The following is a 26,143-nucleotide window of genomic DNA, read 5'->3' as shown; positions in this document are numbered from 1 at the left end:
GCACCTCAAAAATAATTGAGAAATGTTTCGACTACGAATGGTGTTCGAAGGACTATTCAATGAATCAAAAGAAACTTTAAGCGTAATTACCCACGCGAATTTATATTTATGCGTGATCATTTCGAAGCCATGACGGAAGTTGCTTTTCATTCTGCTATTGATTCTATTCGAACTTTTATGCTCCAAGATAATTTGGACAAACTACCACAAAGTGCAGCGTTTGCAGTAGCTGAGACGTCGAGTCAATTCGAGAAACGGTTAGGTTCCGTAGGGATATCTCAAAGCAAACCATGCACACTGTAGGTATCCTGAACAACCAGATGGTAATCACACGACTACAGAGCGTGATGCACTACTACTGCATCTGCCTGGCCCTCATTTCCCAGGTAACACGACTACTGCTGCGCTCCCCCTCGACCGTGCCACATGCCAAAAAATGACGGCTGGAAGTTAGGAAGGTAGTAAGAAATAAAAGGATCAGTTGGGCTGCAAGCTCATTCAATCCTGTAACTTCGACGAGCTATGTAGCAGTACGGTAAAATGCGAAAATTCAACGTACAAATTTACACGCTGACGCCAAAATATGCAAATAGATCCTCTCTAAACAATCTGTTATAGAATTCGAAAATTTGTGGAATGCTGGGTGGTTTTTCCAGCCGGCACGACGTGCTTTGACGATAACGTTTAAAAATTTAAACTTCTTTAATTATTTACTCGGTCCCCTGTTATCATAAAAATCTGGGCCAGTCTTTAAAATTTATGCTATTTAAGCGCATCCAACAATTCCAAACACGATCCCTTTTGATAACGGTTGCTGCAACACAATTAATTAAAAACGGTTAATGGGCTCATCCCGCCTTCATTTTTTATTTCTGATCCACAAAGTACATTAAAAATAAAAAGACCCGTGTGTCCTCAATTTTTATTTGCGAGTAAAATAACCCTAAAATAAATTATTGAAAAGCTGTGTTTTTAGTCCGAATTTGAAACGCTTCAGACTAAATACGTCACAAACCTACAACCAATCACGTAGAAGTGAGCTGGCAACCTTACGCGAGGGTCTGACGTTTGTCACATTTGACGTTTTGAGAGGGATGTTTAACTGCATCTAGCACGAAAGTGACAAGTGCCTGTGACAGATGACACAAGTTATAAATGCCATTCTCCTGCATTATTGCCAAGTCGTTATGTCATCTGAATGGTTCTAGGAGCTGATTGGTCGGGCTTAATACGTCACAGAGCCCGCCACAATCATATCGTTTTGAATAAACCTTTAAAACCGCACATGTTCATTATTTTTTTTGCTAATCAGCCTCTATTTTTAAACAAACTGTTACTGTCCAAAAAAATGTTTTATGGTTTCAGGTACACGCTTATTAAATTAGAACTACGGAATTTAACTATACTGTAAACCCCCATTGTAGTGACTTAATTGGCCAGATTAAAATTCCATAATTCGGTCGTCCAGTAAGACCCATTACAATTCTCTCAAGCGAGAGGTATGCACATAACGCCATCCTTTCTTTTCTTTTCTGCTTACGAATTTGCTATACTTCTTTCTTTTTAGTGAAGATTCTGTCGTCGTGTTGGTTACATGCAAATCTGTGTCTTGGTGCCCATTACTTTTATTACCTTCGTGTTTTACCTGTTTTACCTGATATTACCTAGACAGTTGGCGACGTCATGTGACCTACCTCATTATATCTACATTAACCTGGTACTTCGTTAAATCAACATCACTACCGACTTCAAGCCCGTGGGGAGAACAATTACTCTTGCTTCGATATATGTGATTTTACTGTGTCGCTACGAAGAATATACCGAGAAATGTACCTTCCGAGACACGATTTTGTTGACGATTACTTTTGTGACTCCGAGAATTCATTCCTGTTCATTTGATTGCATTATATCCTTTACATTAGCTGTGTCATACGAGATATTAGCTACCGTTGTCTTGTAAATTAGTTACTGAGACTTTTTCTGAAGCCGATATCTACAATTTTTAATTACGCTATTTGTTTAACTCCAAAGAATTTGTTCATACTACCTGATTTGCATTTTCAATTAATTAGATTGCATTGCTGTTGTATAGAAATTTAGTTATTTTTGGATCGTAAAGCAGTTTTCTTGAATTTAACGTCATGTTTATGCTTTTATAACATATTGTATGAGCAATACATGGTCGGGTCAACATTTTCTTTTTGGATAGTTAACGTAAGTTGAATTGGTTCCTATTGAGTAGTATTAATTACGGTTTAATATCAGATTGCCGAGTGTCAGACGTTTCGCAATATTTTATGTGCCGCGCTATTCACTACCCCTACTATTTGTTTGGGTGTGTTGTTGTCTATTACATTACAGATTAGCCTGATCGCCGTTTTGAACTCAAGAGGTTGCGACTCGAAGTTCAAAGGTAAATTATTTTTTTTTATTTCAGACGGCTCCTTGATATAACGTTGGACTACATACTGGTTTTCGATACAATCGAATTGTAATTTACTACTATTTTGAGGTCATTTATTAAATCGCCCTCGATTGTGACGTCAATTATTGTTTATGTTCTATCCCTATAAAGTATTTTATTTCTTTAGCTTATCAAGACTAGAACGAAGATCTCTTAGTCTGCCTTGTTTCTCCCTTTTGGTAAGTATTCTTTTCTCCCTTTTAAAATGTACTAAAGACTAAGTGGCGCATATCCGGTTTCCTATTACTACTTTTTCTTTTGCTTCGTTTTTGCTAATGTATAAGAACCCCGATATTCACCTCGACCCACTTCTAGTTTGCCTGAGCTTACCGTGTGCTTATCTCAAGGTAATTTTGTTACATCTCTCCAAAGTGAACGTAACAACACATACACTCTGCCTGCAGACCGTGTTATCAAAGTGACTATCAAAGGATTAGGACCATCGATTTACCCCAAGGAAAATCGAGATCGTGGTTTCACACCTACGTACGTCAAAAGGATTCAAGGGAAAGGTAAAGAACATCAGCAATACCTTCCTCGTGGCCCTTAAGAGTCTACCCGGCGCATCAAAAGTTTGGTAGAACTATGCTATGGTATCAAGGTCTAAGTGTTAAAGCAAGGACGAGAAATATCACAGTGCTTTGCTTGCCAACGCTTTGGCTACTTTAGCATAACTGGCGGCTTCGCCCCTCCCTGTGTTACATGTGGCAAGGAGCACTATCCTTCCCAGTGTAATAAGTCACGTAGTGATCCCCCGACATGCTTCTACTGCTCTGGAGATCATCCGGCTAACTACAGGGAATGTCCTGGTTATCGATCCTTGGCGGAATAGAAGCGGTCCCACGAGGAGTACAAGACGTGGCCAATCCACCACTTCAAACCACTAACATTAAGCACCACTTCCACTGTCAAAATTCCCGCAAGCGCCCCAAGAAAAAATAAATCCGTTGCGTTGCCAAAATAGCACTGCCAAGACGAAGATAACTATCTACAAGATTTAAATTAGACCCCTCTAGACCCACGTCGCTCCTGTGTAGATGACATACATATCTAAATTCAAAATAAAAGACACTGACATCATCCATACCAAAATTCTTAGAAGATTATGCGGCGATCCATGGTCCGTGACCAACAAGCAGGCGAACGAAGAAACTGGTATGTCCACCGTCGCCGAATTTGTCATTTGTTCGCCGCCAAGATGTTTATGAAAATGACCATTCTCCCCTCCATCACATCCGGATCGTTGCGCCGCCGGTCGCTGGTTTTGGACAACAGAAAAAGGAAGGTCTCAGAAGAATTCTGGACTAAACACAACTATCCCAAGAAAAACTTACTTCGCAGATCAAACTTGCCCAAAAAACAAAAGAAAAATGTATAGCTTCACTGCTCCACCAATAGCATTGAGCAGCAACAGTGCATATAAGGCCGGGAGTCCGAGAAGCTCCGTCTGTCTCACAACTTTTACTCTCGGAAAGTAATCAGGCTACCGAAATTGGGCAAATTTTTAGAAAACTTTACCAACATTTTTACAGGCAATCCATAAGAACAGTGCAGAAATAAAAAGTGTCCTTGTTAGAAATGTGAATTTTATAGAGCAAGATCGGCCCGTGTGTCTAATTTTTAGCGCACTTTTGGAAAAAAAATACGCTATTATATTCGTTATGGCTGGCTGGCTGGCTGTCCGACTGAGATCTCAGCAATTACAATAGCTAGAAACTTCAAATTTTCACTAAAAGATTTTTGATGTAGTGGAGATGTGCATGTTATAGTCTATTTTGAGTTAGATTACTCGTGAGATCGATGATTTTAAACTTTGCTAATGAAATACTGATCTGCATTACCAAAAATGCGCTTTCATCATGCATATGCTGATTTAAAACTTGTTTGATGATCGATGCCCAAATGTCCATGTTATTAAAATTGTGTTGACCAAGACACATCAAAACGATGCTTTTTTTGTGAATGATTCACGCATCAAGTCCAATCAGATTTGTTTGAATAATCTAAGCTGCTGAAGCTCTGAAAAAGAACAAATACAACAATCTCAGATTTCATAGGTATATTTTCATTGTGCTTTGACAAAGCCAAGTTTTTTATCCGTACATTTGAGGACAATGAAGCTATAAAAAATATAGCTAATCAATTTATCAAACGAAATAAGGTCACTTCTAATTCTAATAATTATATTTACAAAATGATATACGCAAGCATCTGTTACCATGTTTGCTTCTGTCACAGCTACTTCCTTTAGGTCAACAATTGCCTAACGCCATATCTATAAAGTTGTAGGTATTCCAATCAAATTCAAGTGCGAGGGACGGAATTTGAAAACAGAAAACAACAAAGGAAGTAACTATAACAAAGCTATAATACTATATCTAAAAATACAACCCTTTTCTTTTATAATCTGGCCGTAACATTAAAAATGAAAAAAACTCGACAAAATATTGCTTAGAGAGGATGTTATACTTCATTTTAAGTAAGCGTTGTAATATATTCAACAGTGCCTATAAACTATAATTTACTACAAATAGTAAAGTTCGTTTTCTTATCACAATTTATTATAAAATGATTTACATTTTACCACAAGGGCTCTATCCATGGTCAGCTATATAGATCGCTCGGAAGGGCGCCTCAATGGATCATTGAGTTGTAACTCCGGCTACTTACAAGGTGGTCAACTATATTATAGGTACTTTGTGCATGAGCAACAACTCTAAATCATTACAATAAAAATTTAACTATAATAGAAACAAATTTAGACGACCAGCGTCTTGACATTTAAATTTCTTGTATACCTACATTCTAATGCCGTAGATAGCTGTACAATATAACAGTAGAGCAGAAGTAAAATTATCATACCATTTCTTAAAAAAATATAGTCTATTCATATACAGAAGGTACCTTCGTTTCGCTTTCGTTAGGGCATCCTGAAATACAGGCACTACCCATTTTTACTTACTTCATTTATGTGGGGATTTTCCAGTAATAAACCAAAACTAATATTGTACAATGTCTTGATCTTAACAGATACTTACTTTGTGCACATGATGCGCTGCTTCGTTGAAAATTAATGAGAATACAAAATTAGGGTTAATGCATCATCTTGTGCATTTAACAATTATATTAATTATCATGAAAGCATGATTACAGTAACAGCATTCTATACTTAGGTTTGATCTTGGTTTTCAGTCTACAATACTAATATTCCCAAAAAGATGGTAGTTTGGATACTGTGAAGTTAGGGTACCACGTTCGATATATTACGCAAATAGTGGAATGCGAACCCCCACCAGAAACGCAGAAGGTTGTTGTGGATTCAAGTTCCTTACTAGGCCGAGTACTTTCCGTAGATCTATTTATTATTATTAGACAAAATGCAATACAATTCATATTTGTTTATCCCGGCTTAGTCACCTACTAGCCACTAGGAAAAAACTCAGCGCCCGAAAAGAAATGGAAACTGAAAGTGGCACCAGAACAAAGAACAGAAAAATATAACGATTAGCGTGGCGTACATAGTTCAAAGGTTCTCGGTTACCACCAAGAAGGTTACTGTGGTTCGAATGTGTTTGCTTCTGAAAGTTTTGTGAGTGTATAGTGAGCTGGGCAATTTTCCATTTTCCAGGACATTCGCGATTCCAGCGTTGTGCGCCGGTGCACCGTCCTGTTAAAACCAACAGTTTCCAACGTTTGCGTTTTTTTGTGTGCCATACATCGTTCTATTCGTAATAAAAAATGCTACTCAATACAGACTGTACTTCTTTTTACCAGCCATTATAAAAAAAAGTGTATGATTTCTCCGAAACGAAACGTTGTATTGAAAATCTCTCAAAAAGTGGCAATTAAAAAATTATGTTTTTTTAATTTTTTTGTGATGGCATTTGAACAGAAATAAAAACCACTTTCTCATTGCCAGTTTTTGAGCTTTACGAGACACCGTTAAGAGATTTTCAATACAACGTTTCGTTTCGGAGAAATCATCAGCAACGTTATCTTTGTATTTGGGCAGTAAAAAAAAGTACACACTGTGTTGTGTAGCATTTTTTGTGTCGCAAATGTCGATTGGATTTCGGCTCTTTTATGATACAAACACAAATTATGGGCGGTCTTGGAATCTATATAACCAGCTACTAACCTAACGTCAAAATTTCTATTTCTTTAACATCATCTATCATCTAAGTATATCCATTATAGTCCAGGCTAAATAGCTCTAAAATAATTTATTTTCAAAAGAAATTAGTTTCCGGGCGAAATCGGGTTTTTCAGGCAGGTGAAATGAATAGAAATTGGGAAAAAATAATTAAAACAGCTGAATTTTTCCGCGGGTGAAATCACGGGGGTTGAAAGGGGTGGAAAATGGTGTTTTACAAATTGTGGCAAAACTATTAATTTTAGACGAAAATTTTAAATGTAAAAGTTATAGAGATTAAAAAAATGAGCAACTTTTGTATCTACACTATTTTCACATAACCTCCAATTTTCCTAGAAAAACCGGAAAAACTGCTTTTTTCGTTTTTTATTCTTATTTTTGCAAAAAAATGTCGTAGGGGTTTGAAATTTGGAGGAAACATAGATCGTTTTATGATAAAAAAGAAGATTTAAAAAACCACCTATTTTTCAAGGGAATGAAAAATCTATCTTTTTTCATCGTACAGAGGTGCGCGGAGTAGCAAAATTTTCGTAACGACTTAGGTACATTTTAATAATCAAAAATAAAAAAAAATATTATTCCAATAGAAAAATTTTAAGAAAAGCGACAAAAACTGGGGAAAAAGTTTTAAGATATACCGTTTTTGACAGTAGATAAATACTTTTTTTGCAACTAAATTAACGTATTGGATCCGCGCTAATAAAAAGTTTTTGAAATCTGTCTTCTCTCTCCTCTTTAATGTTGCTAAAATATTTTCTTTTGTTTCCCAGTGCTCAACTGCCTTAATTAAAGCACTTTATTATTTCTTTTTTCTGCATTTTACCGCAATAAAAGCAATTCGAAGTAAAATCGAATTCTTTTGCTTCCTGAACAATTTGTTTTTGTTCACTAACTCTTCTTCCTGCCTGTTTTACAGCTGATTGGATTAATCTGGGCCTGTTGATCGTTAATTTACAGGAATTATGGATAAAATCCTCATAAAGTTTATTCCAGGTTTTACATCATTTGCTTTGGCCAATGGCCGCAAAGATCATACTACACGGCCGGTAAAACTAACGTCCTTATTGCAGATTTTGCAAGTTTTCAACAGGCCCAACGCAATTGCATCAGCTATAAAACAGGCAGGAAGAAGAGTCAGTGAACAAAAAGAAATTGTTCAGGAATCAGGAAGCAAGATAATCCGATTTTATTTGGAATTGCTTTTATTGTGGTAAAAATGCAGAAAAAAGAAATAATAAAGATGTTTCAACTAAAACAGTTGAGCATAAGATAGCAAAAGAGAATAGGTATTTAAGCAAACATTAAAGAAGCAAGAAGACAGATTTCGAAAAAATCTTTATTAACATCCAACATGTTGATTTATCATGTGAAAAATCGTGTATATCTTAAAACTGTTTTTCCAGTTTCTGGCGATTTTCTCGAATTTTTGCTATAGGAATAATATTTTTTAAATTTTGTTTATTAAAATATGTCTTCCTGAAAATTTTGCTGCCCCACACACCTCTGTACGATGAAAAAAAAGTAGATTTTTCATCCCCTTGAAAAAGAAGTGGTTTTTTTCAAACATCGTGAGATCTTGGAAACGGTTCGATTTTACGGGCCCAAACAATTATCTTCTTTTTTATCATAAAACAGGCTATGTTTCCTCCAAACCCCTACGCCATTTTTTCGCAAAAATAAGAATAAAAAACGAAAAAAACATTTTTTCCGGTTTTTCTAGGAAAATTGGAGGTTATGTGAAAATAGTCCACATACAAGTTGCTCATTTTTTTAATCTCTATAACTTTTGCATTTAACATTTTTGTCTAAAATTAATAGTTTTGCCACAATTTGCAAAACACCACTTTCCACCCCTTTCAACCCCCGTGATTTCACCCGCGGAAAAATTCAGCTGTTTTAAATTTTTAATTATTTTTTCCCAATTTCTATTCATTTCACCTGGCTGAAAAACTCGGTTTCGCCAGGTAACTAAAATTTTTTTTGTCAAAAATATTATATAGCCTGGACTATTATCGTAAATAAATTTTCAGGAGCACCATGCCGTATTTTACGCCATTATAATTTTTGTGCTTTTTTCCATCCCTAGAACGTGTAAGGAAATGTTGGAGTTCCGCAGTTCAGTTTGCGCGACTAATATCCTGGAAAATGGAAAATTTCTTCCATAGGTATTCTCGCACAATATATGGCGCTGTGTGCGAGTGCATTATCCTGTTTTTGTTTTTGTGTATGTGTGTGCCGTATATCGTTGTATTCGTAATAAATAACAAATGCTACTCAATACAGTATGTACTTTTTTTACGGGACATATAAAAGAAGAAAGTTGGGACTTCTCCGAAACGAATGTACCTATTTAAGGTGCGTATTCACTAGCAACAAAATACCCCGAACGAACCAAACGCGCTGTCGTGATAGGTTTCCTGGTTCTTCCCGTAGTGTGCGAACGCCTGACTTCGAGCGCAGTTATGAACCACGTCCGAGAAAATATTGAAAAATGTATAGAGTTTAATGGTGGACATTTAAAATCTATAATTTTTAAAAAATAACTGTTAAAAACTGCATTCAATTAGTATTATTTTTCAGATTTTTACTTCTTTATACAACAAAATGTCTAATCACTACAGTGCAGCGAAAAACGTCACATTCCTCTGCCGGACCCTGTACTTGTTTCGAATTTCTTGGAAATATATAAAACGTTAGACTCGCAAGCATTCGAACATCAATCAGCACTAACGATAGTATGCGTGTCTTTTTTAAAAACGAGTCATAAATGGGGTAAACTTCACACAATATTTTAGTATTTTTACCTCAAGCACGTTAGTAAGGGGGTTAAAAAATGACCTCCCACTGTTTTGGCGGAAAGATACGTTCTGAGGCACATCCGAATCAAACAAAGTCGCAATGATGTAGGTCGGTTTGTCGGCCTATCTGCCTGTATGAAACCAAATTTGGTACACATATTCTTAAACATAAAAGGAAGTGCTGAAAAGCACTAACGTAACACTAACGATCGTATGTGCGTTTCCTTAAAAACGAGTATGGGTAGAGCCAACTTCAGAAAATATTTTAGGTGTTTTCATTTTTCTTGGAAAGATGAAATGATGAAATCCCAATTTTCGAGCACAAAAGAGCCCTAGCGTAGCACTAATAATCACATGTGGTTTCATCTAATTAAAAATATACGGGCACTTGATTTGATTTTTTTGGTCTGAAGTTGGTCCCGTCCCGGATTTTTTATTTTCCTCATGTTATGTAGCAGCACTAACGATAAGCTTCGACCACCTAAAAAGCACTAACGTAGTACCTTTGAAGGTAGTACCAACTGCATAATTTTGTCAAATTATTTCCTGTGGACGGGGCCAACTTCACATGGGTGAACCTGCTTATCTCCGACACAGTGTATACAGAGAGAATTACATACGCTTCTACTAACCAAAGCATTAAAGAATTTGAACAACCTAATTCGCATGTATTAATAGACGACTGTCAAAATTTAATTTACTGTTTGACATTTCAAGTGAAATATTATTTATAAATACTAAAATTTCCACATAGGAAGAAAAATGGTAAATTGGTACAATGGTTGGTTTAAGAAATGTAAATGTACATGATGTGGATAAGACTAAATTTTTTGAAACCACGTTGGGTACTACAACTTGTGAAAATCGACAATGCATATCACAAAGATGAATGTATTTAATTCTTCGTTTTCTTTTTGTTGAATAAAGTTCGTCATATCGTTTGCATATGGACTCATGTTTAATTCAAAGATTACAATGAAGTAGCTACCAAATTTTCAAGTTTTAAGTGGCAAGTTCCCTAAAATCTCATGTAAATGTTTTGACGTAGTCTTTTACATACTCTCTGTACCTGTATCGTAACATGAGTCATAATTTACCTATTTAATTGTCTTGGGAATATTAAATTTTGTTCCAATATGGCGGAATTGGCTTATTTACAAACTTCATCGAGATATATTTATGAGTTACACCAACCTTTAAAGTTTGGTCGAAACCGAACCCTATAGTGTACGCAATACACCAGACCTCACCTAGGATAGACAATTTTCAAATCAGAAATTTTATTAAAATCTCAATACAATACAAAGATATAAAGATGCATCATGAATAAATATTCAAACAGCGCAGCTGTCATTACGATAAAAAACATCATTTACATAAAAATCATCATAATCAAAAGAATAAATTCAAATACACTATCAATGTGAGATTACCATTGATTTTAAAACAACAAAGATCTTTGGGAATGGCTGCGTGGACCCGAAACGGAAACCGACTGTAATCCGACGGTAAAATCGACGCAGTGTATTTTTTGCTTCTGATCTGGCGTTGGTAGTCCACTTCGAATTTTCCCTTAATGGTATCGGTGACGGTTACCGAGAAATGAACCATTACCGTGGAGTGATTGATATTAACGTACAGCTTAAATAACTTCTGTTTACAGTAGATAATTTTAGAGAAATTTTCATCACCTACATTACGACGGACCGTTTTCTTTACTTTTATAGCACCTGAATCCAATGTCTTTATCAAATCGCGAGAGTGAAATTTCTCGAGGTGCCCAATTGGATCGTGTTTCTCGGTCTGGAAGGATTTGCAGCTGGACGAGGCCGGACAGACGACCTCCTTAGCCGGTACGCGAACTTTGGTCGCGGGTTTTGGAGTTTTGGTAACGCTGGTATGAGGTTTTTTCCTGGACTCTTCGATGAGCGCTTCTAATGTAAAATTACGAATTGTCGTCATATAATCGTTGCAAATTGGACATCGTATGGTTATCGCCGAACAGGACTCGCATAGGCTGTGACCGCACATGCATTGGAATATTTTATCGGGAAACACCTCGAAACAAATCGGGCACTCTGCGGTTTTATACTTCTCCATTACTGCCAAATTATCTAGAAGAAAGCACGAGTTTTTCAATGAGAAAGAATTGAGAAAAATGTTCACCTTCTAACTGGAACACACTTACATTGATTGAAGCGCTCTGCGCTAATGTCGCTATCATAACTAGAAATATGCATTGATAAAGCTCACTTGCACATTATCACTTCTATACATGACGCAGTGGCGTCGACAGCGAATTCTTTCTTACTAGAAAAATCAGTTGCATAGACGGAGTGTTTCAAAATCCAAGCCCCAATTTCTGTAGATAACTACGGCAATTGTATCTGATTGGAGGGAGTTAGTACAAGAGTTTCCCTTGCAGTAGGCACTAATAATTACGCACTTACTCCCAGCCTTCGACATCCACAACCACCTGCACACCCCTTGTTGCATCTGCAGAAAATTGTGGAGATAAGAGACTGTGAGGCTGATTCCTTGGAGATAGAAGAAAGAGAGCGTTAAAAAAATTTCGTTAAATTCCTACGGGAACGGAAAAAACGGGATTTTACGTTTTACATCTAAAACGTGGATTTCTTTGAACTTTGAAGGTCTTAAGGTAAACTCCAAAAGCACTTTCCGAAATTCCCACGGTAACGACAAAAACTGAATTAAGAATATAATGCTCTAAAAGCAACTTTTCGATATTTTCAGTCTTTTACAAGATAAAACCCTAAACCGCCAAAATACCCTCTTTGTAGGTACATTTTAACCCCTTCCATTCAAGCACAACTCCACCGGGGGAAGAGATCTTGGATAGTGATATTGGTCAACAAATAAAGCCATTAAAACCTTCTGTAGGATTTAAATCCGGTTTAGATTATAATCCTAGCTAATTGATTGATGATGTGGATTTTTGAGTCATAGAAAAATCGGAACTACGGCCGAGTACAGAGCACACGAAAATTAAATCGAGGGTTTTTTTAACACAAATATCCATTTAATACGATCCTAGGAAACTTTATCTCCCTCTTCGACCTTTCTGAACTTTTCTTCAGCTTTCTTGGCTTCTTGCTGTGAGATCTTCGTTTTTTTCCGTTTCTTGGTGCTATGAACTCAATCGACTTCAACTTCTTCACGTAGATTTCTCAAACTGCTAATAGAATATTAGAATATACAGTATTTGTCCCTTTTGGAACTCAGAAATAGGCTTTCCTCCTAATTTTGAATATTGAAAACAAATACGCTCGATGAAAGTAATCACCACAAACCGTAACCTTGACCGTTATTGTGATGCGACATAAATTGAAACTTTAACGATTGGACCCCCTATGGTCGGTCGGAGAGCCGAAAAGACAACATCTGAATTGACCGTGACCTGCATAGACTTCCGTGATCTCAAAGCTAATACACGTTTAAGAACGTAAAACCTTCTCCGTAAAATACAATTTATTCAAAAAATTTAATGTTGAAAAATAAGGCCAAGGCCACATGTTTCGGCTAACAAGCCATCATCAGGCCCAAAAAGTTCGGCTTTAACAAATTTGATAAGAACCAAATGGCGACAAAACTTAAAATCTTAAAACTTAATCTTAAAACCGTTACCGGTAGTTTTAAGATTGTAAGTTTTGTCATTTGCTTCTTATCAAATTTGTTAAAACAGAACTTTTAGGGCCTGATGATGGCTTGTTAGCCGAAACATGTCGCGTTAGCCTTATTTTTCAACATCAAATTTTTTTAATAAATTGTATTTTATGAAGAAGGTTTTAACTTCTAAAACGTGGATTATCATTGCACCCCATTTCGACTTATAGAAGGAAAAATGGGTACCCAAAGATCTCAAAGCTAATAATAATAAACAAATTTCCGCAAAGTCCATCCCCACTACAATCGAAAACAAAATTATATCTAAATTTAAAAACCCTCGTTGCAATTCTCATACTTCTATTGCATTGCTTCGTTGGCTTCTTTGGTAACCATTTTTTCGGAGTCTCAGTTTCTTTATTTTATTCGATTGCTTTGGATACCCATCGCCTCTGGATTCTTCAGTTTTCGCATTCTTCGGCAGCTCTTGCATTTATGCCTTCTTCAGTCGTTCGCACCAACTTTTCCGCGATCCTTGTCTCCCTTGCCTTTCTCGACTTCTGAGACATTTTCGCCTTCCACGGCTTTTTGATTTTGTATTATCATCTTCAATCTCTCAAGGATCTTCAAGAAAACCTCCCAAACCAGTTGAACCAGATTTGAAGCACTTCTAAATGGTAACGTTTGCAACGCTCTTGAAGTAGTCATCTTAGGTAGCTTTCTGTAAATGCCAAAGATTTCTTTGGCTTGTACCTATCCTTTGATTGAAGCTCTCACAAACGCGGGTCAATTCCATTTTTTAATTGCAGCATTGTTTGAAGTTTTGAATTAATGCACCAACGGGTAGAAGATTTAGATACCTTTGACATTTCCTTCATATATGCCAGCATTAACGATGCATTTAAGACTTTGTTTAAACGATGCTTCCTATTTATCCACGCCACTACTTTTCATATTCTTTGCAATAGGCTTACTGGATTTTGTAGGTAGCAACTTTTCTTCTGCGTCCTCAACAAACCACTGAATGGGCGGTATGTTCAATCAAATCCTTCATTATTAATTATTAATAATTAATTACTAGTTATTAATTATTAATTATTTTTCAAAATATGTAAAAATATACAGGGCATTCTACAAAAAACCTAATACTAAAAAAATGTTTTTTTCTTCTTTTTCCCGTAGCTATCAATGATATAGTAATTTATATTGAATGTTTAATGATTCATATATCTTTGTTATTAATTAGTTTAGACTGGACACATTTTTAATCTAGACAAAGTATGTATCATATTTGCCAATTTCAATGTGTTTGTAGCAACAAGAAATGTTTAAAGAAATGTATATACCGACTATTGGTTGTTGGGGAGACACAGTGTGTCTATATTTTTATTTAAATGACTAGAACGCGGAATTTTCAAAATAAACCTACAAATGATTTTACAATAATATTAACATACAAGGTCACGGTTTTCGATGTTTCACACTTTAAAACCAAAGTGATAGTATTTCTGTGGTCACGTCAAGCCCCTTCCAAATAGCACAATTCTACTCCAATCGCATGTCCGTAATATCCACACTAAATGCTAACGGTAGAATTGAAGGTGATAGTTGTACATTGCACCTACTACCCATTTGAACTACTAGTATAGGTGGACGCATTTTTTTTTAATAGAACGTAGGGAAATATCTATGCATGCAAAATCGTGCAAAACACAGGAATATATCATTCCAAAATTATGCGAAATATCTTCTAGTAGTCGTATACATGATCTCGATCTTTCATGATATTACTGATTGCCTCAGTTTAATAGAACCTTGTATTCAATATGTAGGTATAAGATTTATATTCCAGATATGTTAGTCAGATAGAGAATATTATACGTAACAATATTCGAAATATTCTAATGTTCTACACAGTTAATTTTGATAATAATCGCATAACCCTGGACTATACCCTGCTATTTGAAAGAACTATCAGACGCTCTAGTGTTGTATCCCTTGCCAGGCTGAATTTTAATGTTATGTATGCTGATACTGTAATCATTTTTGCATGGAGAAACGCTAACACTATCTGCAGCAAACAGTGGATTCAGAATCCATTCACGAATAGAGTGTGCACAAAATCGTGATCCTTACAAAAGATATTATACACAAATTTGGATTAAATGGATGGATTTATATCAATCTGAATGCACAATCTTGATAGGTGGCTACAAAATCATATCTTTTTCTTTAATCTGAGCAGTTTGTACAATAAGTACGCAAGACCAAAAAGATATGGCTTTGAAGTTCACCCCCACTTCTCTCGGTTCTAGCAGCGTATTTGTAACACCCACCACCGTAGGCAGTATACAATCCGGGTGAATTTTAAAATTTAATGGACAATGTTACCTTAGAACTTCTTTAAAACGCATCTCTCTCGATGCACAAACAAATACCATAGGCTATGATCCCCGGACTTCTTTAACTGTGACTGGCGCCGAAACGTGTATCGTTCCTCGATGCTTAGGAGATACTGGAGGGCTGTTCATTGGAGTGACTGGAGCAGTTAGGGACTCGCTAGGGCCTGCTTTTGATATGTCAACCCTCGAAGCGGAGCGAGATGGTGGAGCTGAACCTTAAAATGGAGAAAAAGCACGCTGAATTATTGAACGTAGGAACATGTGTGCACATTGCTAACTCCTAAGAACTAATTACGGAAGGATTGAGAACAAAAGCATGCATCACAAGGACACTACAACATCAACAACGCTTAAGTATACTTCACATACCTTAAAGCGGATTTTTTTACTTTTGAGTATGCACTTGACATAAACAAACAAACAAACATCTCAACAACACTACATTATATCCAAATGCAAAACGAGTTTGTCCTAATTTCCTAATGCTACCTGTATAACTTCTTAGACCTGCGGGACCAGACCTTGGTCGTATGCTTGTTGTACTCGGACTTCTAGTTACGCCCTCCGTCGTTTGCGACCTGCCACTGCGCCGCCTTGAGCGTCTTGTCGGCGCAGTTCTGCAGACGCCCGTCGGACACTCCTCGCCCATTGCGCATCGTCCTTCGCAGATGTTGCGAGACTGCAATAGCTGCTCGTAGTTGTCGAGCATTAGGGCGCACTGCTCCACGTCTTGCTTCACGAGCGCCAAACTTGGGTACCGCTCTTTTAGGCGACGCCTTTCCTGTAACCAAAGCAAACTTCTTAATACTGTGAACATGACAATGCAATGCAATTCAGTTTGACAAAAAAACGTTACTGTAGACTAGGCACAGTGCATGAAGAATGCATTTTTAGTAAAATCCTTGTGGCGACCCATATTCGTTTAAAACCAATGAGTGATGACTTATTTCAATTGTAAGTACGTGTGGTTGCATAACAACAACCAGAGATATATTAGAGCACAGCTCAGACAAAGATAGAAATTGAGTATAGACCTACTTTCCGATCGTGCAAAGAAGACAGAATGTAGTGGATTCAGTATTTCCGGTTCTATTGTTAATTATCTCTACAAAATAAAATGTCAATTTATTTGTATTACACAATGAATAAAGAATACCAGGAAGGAGCATATCAACAATATACGTGCGACCGCGATGGCTTTTGCAAATGGCGGACAGTAGTTTCCTGTTCCAGTGGCGTACCTACCTTACAGTTGTAGAAGGATACAATTATAAAGAATTTTACACGAAAACAATCTAAACCCCCATGTGTCTACTCCGCCTATGACTTTTGTTTAACTAACCTCAAACTACATGCCGATAAAACATTTGTAAATTTACATGTATTATGTAAAAATAATATTGGTATCAATACTTACACATGAAATGTAATTCCCAAAGTTTGATTTTTTTCTGTTTTGGAGCAACCACAAGCACAAGAACTAACCATTCTTTGTATGTCACTGCAACAGTCACAACAAAAATGACTCATAAGTGGCTTTTGCAAATGGCCGGCTTCCGTCGCACTCTCTCTCGTATACAACTTGATTAATGCTCCTTCCTGGTATTCTTTATTCATTGGTATTACATGCCCACTGTAACAAATAACCTTGCACGATAAACAGGAATGCGGTATTAATATTGCCGCTTAAAATGTGCGCTCAATAGACGACGATGGCATTCAATTTGACTGTGACTCACTTATTTCTAAAGATGGTAAGAACGGAATAATCTTCCTTTAAATTTTTGCGTTGTAACCCGCCACGTTAGTCTGCGCGTAGTTGCTAATTTTGCGTAGTAGTTTTCTTACCTAAGTGTTATTTAAATTTCATTGCTTTTAATGCCAACACCAGCGTTTATTTATACTATAAGATTAGTGTAGCCTCATCGTTAATAAATAAATAAATCTGATCGTAAAGAGCGATATCATACAATTCAGCGTCCTTGCACAATATATAATGCAAAAACCCAAAATTATCGCGCTGCTTGCTTGGGATTGACATTTTGTCCACACCCTTTATGGATTGCGTAAGTAATACACAGTACACCGACTTTATACGGTATACCTCTCTTCCAGATCTTTCATTTTCCCTTGACCGTACCCTCTTCTTCGGATTTGAAATTCTTAACCCACTAACTGATACGTCTGATACGCTTCATACCTTCCATTATCTCTTTGAGTATCCTCTTCTGACACTCTGGTCTTGCGATATGTGAATTTGAAGTTTTTATCCATCGGCAGATTTGTCCCGTCCCTAATTTCCATTTTCCCTTTGAGAATGAAGCTTTGGCCTTACAGACCGACTGTTTGTGAGATATGCGAACTGGAAGTTTTTGACCCATCGATAAATATGTTTTGTTCAGACATTCTTCTTTCCGACGTGTTCAGAAAATTTGCATAAGAAACAATGTTGACATATTTTGATCTATTTGTGAAATATCATGAAATATCGTGAACTATCATACGATAATCGTGATGGACTGTCACACGAACGAGACAGGCGGACAGGACGAACGGTCGGATAAGGCTGTTATAAGGCTATACTATGCATAATCTCTTATATAGGAGCGTGACGACAAGAAATAAACAATATAACATAAAACAAACTTGAAAGTGTAACGGTTAGTTACAAAATTCAGACTGAGGATGCCTCCTCGTTGCAAAAATTTATACCAATGGCTAGCTCACGATTCTTCATAATCCAAATTAAAAGTGTACCAGAGTCGTACGCTTCCAACATCTAGCTTTATCTAACTTAACCCTTTTTTAAATAATTATAATAATAATTACCCCTCCATTTTAAAAAAATTTCGAAAAAGGACATTTCGCACCCAGGCGAAGGGTGTTCGTTATTTAACGTTAAATTCAACTGCAAAAAACTTAATTCCTTCCAGATGGGCCCCCACATAAAATATAATACAGCTAGATTGAATGACGGACTTTTGCTCTTAAAGGAAAATGGTATGGATTTGTATCCAAAACAAAAATGATTTACAATAATAATTAATGGTAACCAATCTCTCTGAGTAGTACAACTCGAGTACAGATTTGTCTGCTCGTATGATTGATGAAGAAAAATGAATGAATGGAAACTCTGAGACCCCGTAAAAGCATGCGACTTGACCTTTTGAAATTTCACACGATTGCACAACATAACGGAATCCACCGGAAAACGAAAATGTGAGTTAAAATATGTTATTTACACCCAATAGGTAGGCGGCCGATGAATGACGATATGTATTTATACCTGTTGTTCTATTCACCTGAGTTCAGGGCGAAAGAGTTCAAATTAACGCGATTCAAAAATTCCCGCTGCCCGTAATTCACGATTAATTTCCTCCTTCACAACTTTTCTTTAAATTAAAAAGTCTAAAACTTTTTTTTCGTACAGTACGGAATTTTAGTAGTTGGTATATCTAATTTCTTCCTCAGAGGAAAATCACCAAGGAATTTCATTACGCGTTCTAATGCAAAACACCTGGTACTAGTATCTATGTAAATTGTTTCATGATCCAAAAACAAATTCCGCTAACATCTTACAGGACTGCTCCAACCTTACGCGGCCCCACTCAGATGCTCTATCGAACCGAATTATGCTCGAAGGCCAAACTTTTCACTCGCGGCTTCACGTGTAATGCCCCACGGCTCTTACCGAACGATGTTCTTTCCATTATCTGAAAAGCACTCACATCGATCATTCGAATCTGTTCCACCAATCAACTAGCTTCCTTCAAACTTCCGGAAACCCGAATGCCAGATACTTCAAACCCACATTGATGGAAAATTCCCACAGATTCTCCAAAAAGCACGGTACGCAGTATTTTGCTAACCAAAGAATCTGATTCAGCGGGACTTCGCGTACTGCTAGTTAATTTCGTCGTATATTGCGAGTCTGGTGCCTCAAGCCTTTCATAGGCAAATACACAACAAAAAAGACGGGCCCTATCGACTCTTTATATTTTGCATAACCCAATTTTTAAAAAAAACGGAAACCCCACAAAACTCAATGCCAAACCGAAAATTGGAGAAGCTACCCTTACAACCGCTTCAACTATTATCGCCACCTCCATAGAAACGTATGCAAGAAGTGCTAGATTTTAAACCGAGAAGCGGTACGGTCTTAAGAACCTACAGAGGGAACCTACAACTAATAACTCCTATCATAATAACATGCAATCCTGCACCATCTAAATCTTTAAATCACTTCTACTATTACATTCACCTTTCTTGGTGGCCTACTACAGGAACAACCCTTAATTATCGCGAAAACCCTTAAAAGACCATTCGAACGATGGAGAATAGTCCTCGGGTTCACGTTTCAGTTTTGTATTCGTTTGAGTCAAGATTACGATCCTGGATTTTGAGAGGTCATGCTAATTGGTTTTGCGCTACGAGTTAGTTAAAAAAAGTGACAGATGTAGTAGATATCGGAAAAATGTGAGAAAGTGAAAATAAAGAAAAGTGTACGAAGTCCACGATTTAGCATATGCTACTGCAAAACAAAGACAGGGTAGATATTATGATAGTAAGCGAACCGAACATAGCCATAGCAAAATGGAGCAACTAGGTAAAGGACGAAAGGATAGAAATGGCTGTGATATTTTTAAACAAAAAAGTAACAGTAGCAAATGTGAAATGAGGTGAAGGTTACCTACGTGTTACTTTTAAATCTGGTACCCCATAACACTAGAGATAAACCATCATTCGTAAGAGAAAGTACTATCCTACATAGATGGTACCATCAGCATCACAACTCAAGAATTAGCTAAATGTATCAGGCATTAGGGAGTAGTAGAAGAAGAAAGCTTAGGTGTATCTGAACATCGACTTCATTATTATGAAGTCAAAATGGATAAAGCTCCAAGGACAAGGGTAAACACGACATAGACTGGGGTACTTTCAGAGCCCATCTGGACTTTCGATTGCCCCATTTAGCAGAAGAGGAAAAAGGTGCATACCTATAACGTGCGCGAGCATAATCTAGGAAGCATATGAAAACAGCTATAGGGAGACGAGAAAGGGTGAGAAAAAGGTGCCTTACTGGCGGAATGAAACCATAAACGAGAAAAAGAAACAGTGTACTAGTAAAAGAATAAATTGCATAAGAATGATAAAACGGGCGTTTAGGACAGAAGAAAGAAGTATAATGTCAGAGGAGTAAAAGAAATGGAACTTCGCAAATTAATAAAGCAATCAAAGACAGACTGTTGAAAAAACCTATCCAGAAGAGCTCAATCAAAATGTTTGGGGGCAAGGTTACAAAATAGCATGTCTACAAAAATTAGTTCCATACGAAATACCCGACAAGCAAAAGACAGAAATAGTAAGAAACCTATTCTCGACGACAAAAACCAGAAAAATAAATTCTAAAAGACAAATACCGCTGTTTACATCAGAAGAAATCAAGAACAAGAAAATAAAAACAAGAAATCGCCCGGAATAGATCAAATTCCTCCCGAAGCTTTAAAAAGGAAAGTTGGAGGTAGAAATGAAAGAAAAAGGAGGGCTGGCAAAACAACAGTATGGTTTCAGAGAAAGACGGTCAACGATACATGCTATGCAAGTAATTAAAGAGATAATCAAAAAGCAAGGAACGCGCTAACAGTAGACGTCCAAAATCCTTTCAACACTGCAAACTGGGAGTTGATACTACTGAAACTGGAACGCAGGAAAGTTTCCAATATCTCAGATTGGAAGTTAACGCGGGTGTACCACAAGGGTCAGTGCTGGGTCCGACACTATAGAATGTGTTCTATAACGACGTCCTTGAAATGCAGCTGCAAGGAAGAGCAAAAACCATCGCTTTTGCGGACGATTTAGCACTGATAGTAACAGCAGATGTAAAAGGTAAACTTTAAATAAGTGGTGATGAAAACCTGAAAAGGATTGCAAAGTAGATGGAAACTAATGAACTGAATTTGGCATCCGAGAAGACGGAAGAACTACTACTGACCCGAAAAAGACAGCGTGCTAGGCTACCTTCAAAATAGGAAACGTCTTGATCGCCCCGAAAGAAAGCCTAAAATATCTTGGAGTGCTTTTTGAATAGAGGTAACTTTGGACAACATACTCCTAAAGCAGGCCAAAGCAAAATCACACGATAACCCATTTGGGCGGATACGTTGAGGCAGAAAAAATACTTCGAAAGACCACAACGAAAAATACTGAAAAAGTGGAGCATCGGCATATAAAACTCCCCCGACAGTAGAGTTAGGAGTTATAAGTTATAACGGAACCCATCGACCTACTTACTCAAGAGAGGAAATATATTTTCGAGAAGCCAACAGAAATAAAATCATCAGATGCAAGAAAGAAAACGATAGATGAGTGGCAAAAGAAATGGAATAGGAATATCCTTAAGGCTCACTAGACAAAACGGTTAATTCCGGACATAAACAAATCGTTTAAATGTCCGCACAGGCAGGAGAGGAAAGCGACAATTGTGTATACTGTGATATGATAGATACACCGGCCGAACAACAATTTCCGAGTGCAAAAGATGGGAAGCGATAAGAAGTGAAATAAGAAAATTAAAGCGAAAAATTAAACATATGATAACATTAAAAATAAGTGGAAAATCATCTATAATATGATCAAGACCATTGTGAGTACGAACATTGAATAAAAACACTAAGAGGCGGTTTTAGTTGATATATTGCAACACAGCAGGGAGTTCCACACCACCGGGGAAGGGAAAAATTTGTATCCGTGTGCATATATTAGAAATAGGGGGTACACAAATCACACAAATACAAATAACCATATCCTCAAAAAAATCGTAAAAGGGATCTCTACTTTAGGTGTACGTAGGCTAACATAACCTACTCATCTCTCTGTTTCTATTAAATCTAGCTGACAGGTAATTTCCACGAAGGTTGCCTATCTATCGCATAAAAATCGACCCTAATGTATTTGAAATGAACCTTAAATTCTACAGAGATTTTTTAAAAGGAATACATACGTATAATATACTCGTAGATCAAAGCATTGGATACTTATATCGGATTTTGTCTAAAATAGCATGCTCAATATACAGTGTGGGCCGTTAGTGTGTGGGTGGACGATTGTGGGTTTATTAACGCGCATATTTAAAATTCATTGTGGGTGAATGTTGAAGGACCCTTAAAGCTACAATCTAAAAATATTTTCACCGAAATTGCAATTGTTATATAGGGTGATTCATATCAAAGTTGTATTTTTTTAAATAGAACCCCTGCATATTATTACATATTTGGATTCCTTGGTCAATTTTAGTGTGACTTTATGTATTACACATGATATCTAAAATGAGTAGTTTAGCCGCAATTCGTCGTTTTTTAAAAAAGTAGATGTCCAGTAAAAATTGAATATCGCAGTTATCATAAAACTTAGAAGGCCGAATTGCGGCTAAACTACTCATTTTAGATATCATGTGTAATACATAAAGTCACACTAAAATTGACCAAGGAATCCAAATATGTAATAATTAATAATATAGAATGTTCCATTTAAAAAAATGCAACTTTAATATAAATCACCCCGTATAACAATTGCAATTTCGTTGAAAATATTTTTAGGTTATAGCCTGAAGGGTCCTTCAACATTCCCCTACAATGAATTTTAAGTATGCGCGTTAATACAACCACAATCTTCCACCCACCCTGTATTTGAAAATATTTGGTTTATTACAATTTCTGAATGAAACACGACCACAAATTCAATACGTGTTCAAACTTTAATCCATACAAGAACAAAAAATTAAATACATTCATAACCGCTGTGTTTAAATTCTGAATTATCATAAGTTGGTGGGAGATGCCATACATAAAGATGCTAAACCCTGGTATCCTTTTGTTATCGTTTATTTAATCCTAATACTCAATTTACTATAAGGATTTCTTCTTCCTTTGCAAATATTTTAGCATTTATGAATAATCTTGCACTTTAAATTTTAACTCTCATTTGTTTATAGACGTTCTCTAACTCTGGCGGCATTTTCACATTAAACGAAAGGATCACGTCTTCCAAAAGAGGACAAAAACAAAATTTGGTTCGCATAATATGACGACCGGAAAACCAGTTTCTATGCATTACGAAAATATGGAAACGTTTTATCCTTCCTTTTCTCATATATTTCCAGCATTTAAGGTTAAGGCCACTTTACAATCGAAACTTGGCAGAGGAACAACAAACACAAAAAAAGGACGATGAAACTGTATCCACTTGAAAGTTTACTCTACTGTGTAACACATTATTCATAGTTTTTTTCTACATATACAGCGAACATATGTAACATATCGATTTATGTAAATCAATTAAATGTAAAATAGTGAAAGTCGTTAACAAGAACGCAAAAAGATTACAACGGCTAAAACCGTGCATCAATAGATTAGTTTCCAAGACAAAGACTAATCGCCTTGCAGCTTAATCTGTCCGCAGTGTTTTATGGTTTAACAAACGAACATTGTACTATCGAATCAATAATTATAGAGGGAGCATTCTGCAGTTTTTGTTCAGGATAAATTAAATCAATAATTGGCACAGTGCACTTTTACTAATTGGTTTAATTAAATAAAACTGGAAGCTTTAATTAATTATTGAAATGCACACTGTTCATTAAACGTTTAATGATAATAATTTGGGTTAGACTTTCTTCAAACGCTTCGATCAAATTATAACAAATCTTTAGTTTAAATTTGATCTACCCTATACATTACTCTACAGGGTGTCCTATTTTCGATGTCTCGATAGGGGATAGCTAGGAAAATAAATTTGGTAAAAAATAGTCCAATGTGTTTCAAGATACCTCACCTATTTTTATAACAATTTTTGCACTGTGCGGTTTCTATAAAAACAAGTAAAAAGGTTTTCGCCCTAAGGCGAGGAACTTCAGCGCATTTTCCATAAATTGATCAATACTTCCCCAATGTTCTTCATTACTAGATCGTTAAAATTTGAAAAAAATATCTTCATAAATAAGGAAGTTGACACTTACTGCGCAGTTGATATTGCGCGTCCTGCGCATGCTCTTATTAATCTGATATTTACAATATGCAATACGTTTCCTTTTACTATAAGCATCTTTGGTTAAAATTTCAAAGAAATATCTCCATAAATAAGAAAGTTGGCATTGCGCAGTCTGAGCATGCGCACATTTGATTTTTACTATATGCGATATATTTGCCTTTATTACAAATATCTGTGATTAAAAGTTCAACAAAATATATTAATAAATCAATCGCAGTTCAATCGTCAAGATTTCTCTTGACTCAGGTGCCAGAGTGATACGCTACCGAATGCAAAAAGAACGAACTAAATATCTTGAAAACTGTAGGAGTAGTTAAGGCCTCGGACAGGCGGACGGACAGAGAAAGTGGCTGCAATAGCGCACCCAACTTCGTTGGAAAATGCGCTAAAAAGTGAATAGGATCTTCCTGAAAAAAAGTAATCGTAAAACTTTCAAATTTTGTCACACAGCCGACGAAATTCCGATATTCGCCGAGCGCTGCTGACATCACTACGCAAGTTGGCGATCGGGAGTTAGTGTATAACAGGTAAGAATCGTGTATTGATTCGATTTAGAATCCAAAAAAATGAATTCTGACGGGTTCCCAAAAGGGCAGTCATGAACAGATTGGCCCGTATGAATAAAATGAAGCATATGCTTATACTTGCAAAATTAAAAGTAAATACTCGGAAGTGCCCCTTCATACTGGTCTGTTTAGCAGCGCTGCACTGCGTCCTGTCCTGCTGCTCAGCCGCGCTGCTAAGTCGCCCAGTGTGAAGGAGCACTTACGAGTATTTACTTTGAATTTTGCAAGTATAAGCATATGCTTCATTTTATTCATACGGGCCATTATCACAAAGAGCGATTGGGACGTCTGGAAGAAACATATCCATTGGGGATGTCAAAATTAATAATTATAATTTTTCTAGCGCACGTCCAGCCTCCGCTACAACGAAAATTTCGCTATTGACGTAAATTTTATTAACTTAATAAATTAAGCAGCCTCAATTCCAAAGAATTAATTAACACATTTTTAATTAGCACCTGATATAATTCTGGGTGTAAAATAAGAAAATTTAACATTAAAACTCTTCTCTAGGTCGTAATTTGGGTTCGATGAAACACAAAACAAACCACTTACAGATGCAATGAATTTATTCGTGATCAATCAATCAAATCAGCTAAAAGAAATTTCGCTATACGCACTCAGGGCCAGAAGACAAATACCACGCAACAAGCGATCAATGGAAACAATTGATTAAAAAAATCATAATTACCCTTAAGTTATAATAATCCAAAATCGGGTAAACGACACTGAGTTCGTTGTAATTACATTATGTAAAATTAGCTTTTTGATGGAGGAAGAACTCCCTTTAACTGGTACTGGGAAAGGGTTCATCTAAACCATAGACACAACAGTTTCCGCTTCGACTTGGCTACGTTTACAACGTCCACCACCAAAGAAGCTACAATTAACGTCTTCCTCTGCTATTTAAAACAATTTCCCTTTCTTTTCAACTTCCGCCTCCACTTCCTTAACAAATTAAAGCGCCGATGAACGATAAACCTGTGTTTTCTTATCTTGAAACTAATTAGCTTATTCATCGTGTGGATTGCTGAAAGTTTTTGTGCGAGTCCAGTGCGAGTAGAAGAGCGCGCGCCAACCATCATTAATTT

The 26,143-nt window shown here is 36.6% G+C and overlaps 2 protein-coding genes across 3 annotated transcripts in view; both read right to left on the bottom strand.

Annotated features, from left to right (window-relative positions):
- Positions 1 to 4,508: 4,508 nt before the first annotated feature.
- The window catches only part of LOC116173914 (tyrosine-protein phosphatase vhp-1), a 40,794-nt gene continuing 19,159 nt past the window's right edge, over positions 4,509 to 26,143 (bottom strand). The window contains exons 6-8 of one of the 2 annotated variants that reach the window (XR_004145988.1): positions 15,931 to 16,222; positions 15,431 to 15,656; positions 4,509 to 5,394 (exon numbers count right to left, since the gene is read on the bottom strand). Coding sequence is in view for 1 of the 2 variants with exons in the window: in XM_031491655.1 (XP_031347515.1) it covers positions 15,484 to 15,656; positions 15,931 to 16,222 (465 nt within the window). In the remaining variant the exon portion in view is untranslated. Of the gene's footprint in view, positions 5,395 to 13,175; positions 15,657 to 15,930; positions 16,223 to 26,143 lie in introns of those variants that run through there. The other variant, XM_031491655.1, reaches the window with a different exon arrangement.
- LOC116173915 (E3 ubiquitin-protein ligase siah2-like) lies at positions 10,710 to 11,654 on the bottom strand. The gene is made up of 2 exons (XM_031491656.1): positions 11,582 to 11,654; positions 10,710 to 11,529 (listed from the first exon to the last, which is right to left on the bottom strand). Exons 1-2 carry the CDS (start codon positions 11,637 to 11,639, stop codon positions 10,808 to 10,810), a joined length of 780 nt encoding a protein of 259 aa, XP_031347516.1. The 5' UTR covers positions 11,640 to 11,654; the 3' UTR covers positions 10,710 to 10,807.

Source organism: Photinus pyralis, unplaced genomic scaffold, assembly GCF_008802855.1.
Source record: "Photinus pyralis isolate 1611_PpyrPB1 unplaced genomic scaffold, Ppyr1.3 Ppyr1.4_LG6, whole genome shotgun sequence".
Classification (NCBI taxonomy): Eukaryota; Metazoa; Arthropoda; class Insecta; order Coleoptera; family Lampyridae; genus Photinus; species Photinus pyralis.
This window is presented reverse-complemented; position numbering and strand designations above follow the sequence as displayed.